This window comes from Rhagoletis zephyria, unplaced genomic scaffold (genome assembly GCF_001687245.7).
Source record: "Rhagoletis zephyria isolate East Lansing unplaced genomic scaffold, Rhagoletis_zephyria_1.1 Rzeph_scaffold_36194, whole genome shotgun sequence".
Lineage (NCBI taxonomy): Eukaryota > Metazoa > Arthropoda > Insecta > Diptera > Tephritidae > Rhagoletis > Rhagoletis zephyria.
The window spans coordinates 1-1,194 of NW_016193249.1; the positions used below are offsets into that span (position 1 = coordinate 1).

The 1,194-nt window shown below is 54.1% G+C and overlaps 1 protein-coding gene across 1 annotated transcript in view; it reads left to right on the top strand.

Moving 5' to 3' along the window:
* Window positions 1–21: 21 nt before the first annotated feature.
* Window positions 22–1,194, top strand: part of LOC108354472 (uncharacterized) — a gene marked incomplete at its 3' end in the record, with an annotated part of 3,090 nt that continues 1,917 nt past the window's right edge. Inside the window, exon 1 of the mRNA XM_017605654.1 lies at window positions 22–1,191. Within this exon, the coding sequence (XP_017461143.1) occupies window positions 22–1,191 (1,170 nt within the window). The remainder of the gene's footprint in view (window positions 1,192–1,194) is intronic.

A 1,194-nucleotide genomic window follows, 5' to 3' on the forward strand; every position in this document is an offset into this window, starting at 1 on the left:
GGGCGCTGCTACTTCGACACGATGGTGGGTCGTGTCTACATCTCCGACCCCAAGGAACGTACTCGCGTAGCAGCCACCCGAGTTCGGTGCCTACGAGTAGCCTTGGCCAATGAGATTGCGCCAGAAGAGGAGCCGTTGGTGAAGGAGCTCACCGAAGATGAAACCGAGCCCGAAATGCCCTTGAAGTTGAGCCGGACCCCAGAAGGTCGGTTTGTCGCGCGGCTGCCCTTTCTACCTGGCCCTATGCCAGCCAACAACTTCTTCTCTGCCAAACATCGGCATGATCGACTGCAGTCCCGTCTAGAGCGCCACGACATGACCAAGGAGTACGAGTCCAATCTGATGGAGTACGTAAAGAATGGACACGCCGCGCCGGTCGACTCTGAAGTGCCTTGGACAGAGGAAGCCTTCTACCTGCCACACCGCGAAGTGATCAAAGAGGGAAGCTCGACCACACGCTTCCGAATCGTCTTCGATGCCAGTGCCAACTCCCCCTCACTGAACGAGCGACTCTTCAAAGGAAATGCAGAGCAACTCAACCTTGCGGCCAACTTGATGAGCTTTCGGAAGCATCCAGTGGCCGTAATTGCCGACATAAGTAAGGCATTTTTGCAGATCGAGATTGTGCCTGAGCACCGAAAGTATCTACGTTTCCTCTGGAAAACCGAGGAGGGACTGAAAATCTTCGAGATGTGCCGGCTCCCTTTCGGTTTGGTGTCCAGCCCTGCTATACTGATGACCGCTATCCAGCAGCTGATTGAGGAGCACTCAACCAGTCATCCGTTCAGTGCTAACCTCCTTCGAGACGCTTTTTACATGGACGACTTGGTCCTCAGTGTGCCATCACCAGAAGACGCCAGGCAGTTGCGAACGGAGGCGATGGAAATCTTTGCCAGTGCGGGATTTACACTCGCAAAGTGGGATACCAACGTGCCCGAGCTTCAACAAGAGTGGAACGGGCAAAAGAGTGCAGTTTTAGCGAAAGTGCTCGGCACTATGTGGAATCAAGCAAGCGACACTCTTTCCGTGCGAAACCCAACAGTGCCCGAGCTTGGAAAGGTCACGCCGCGAGAGATGATGAAGTTCATCGGTTCAGTGTTTGACGTGCTTGGCCTCCTAGAGCCGGTGAAGTTGAGTCTAAAGAAAATGGCTCGAGCTGCCATCGTTCAGAAGATTCCTTGGGATGAAACTGTG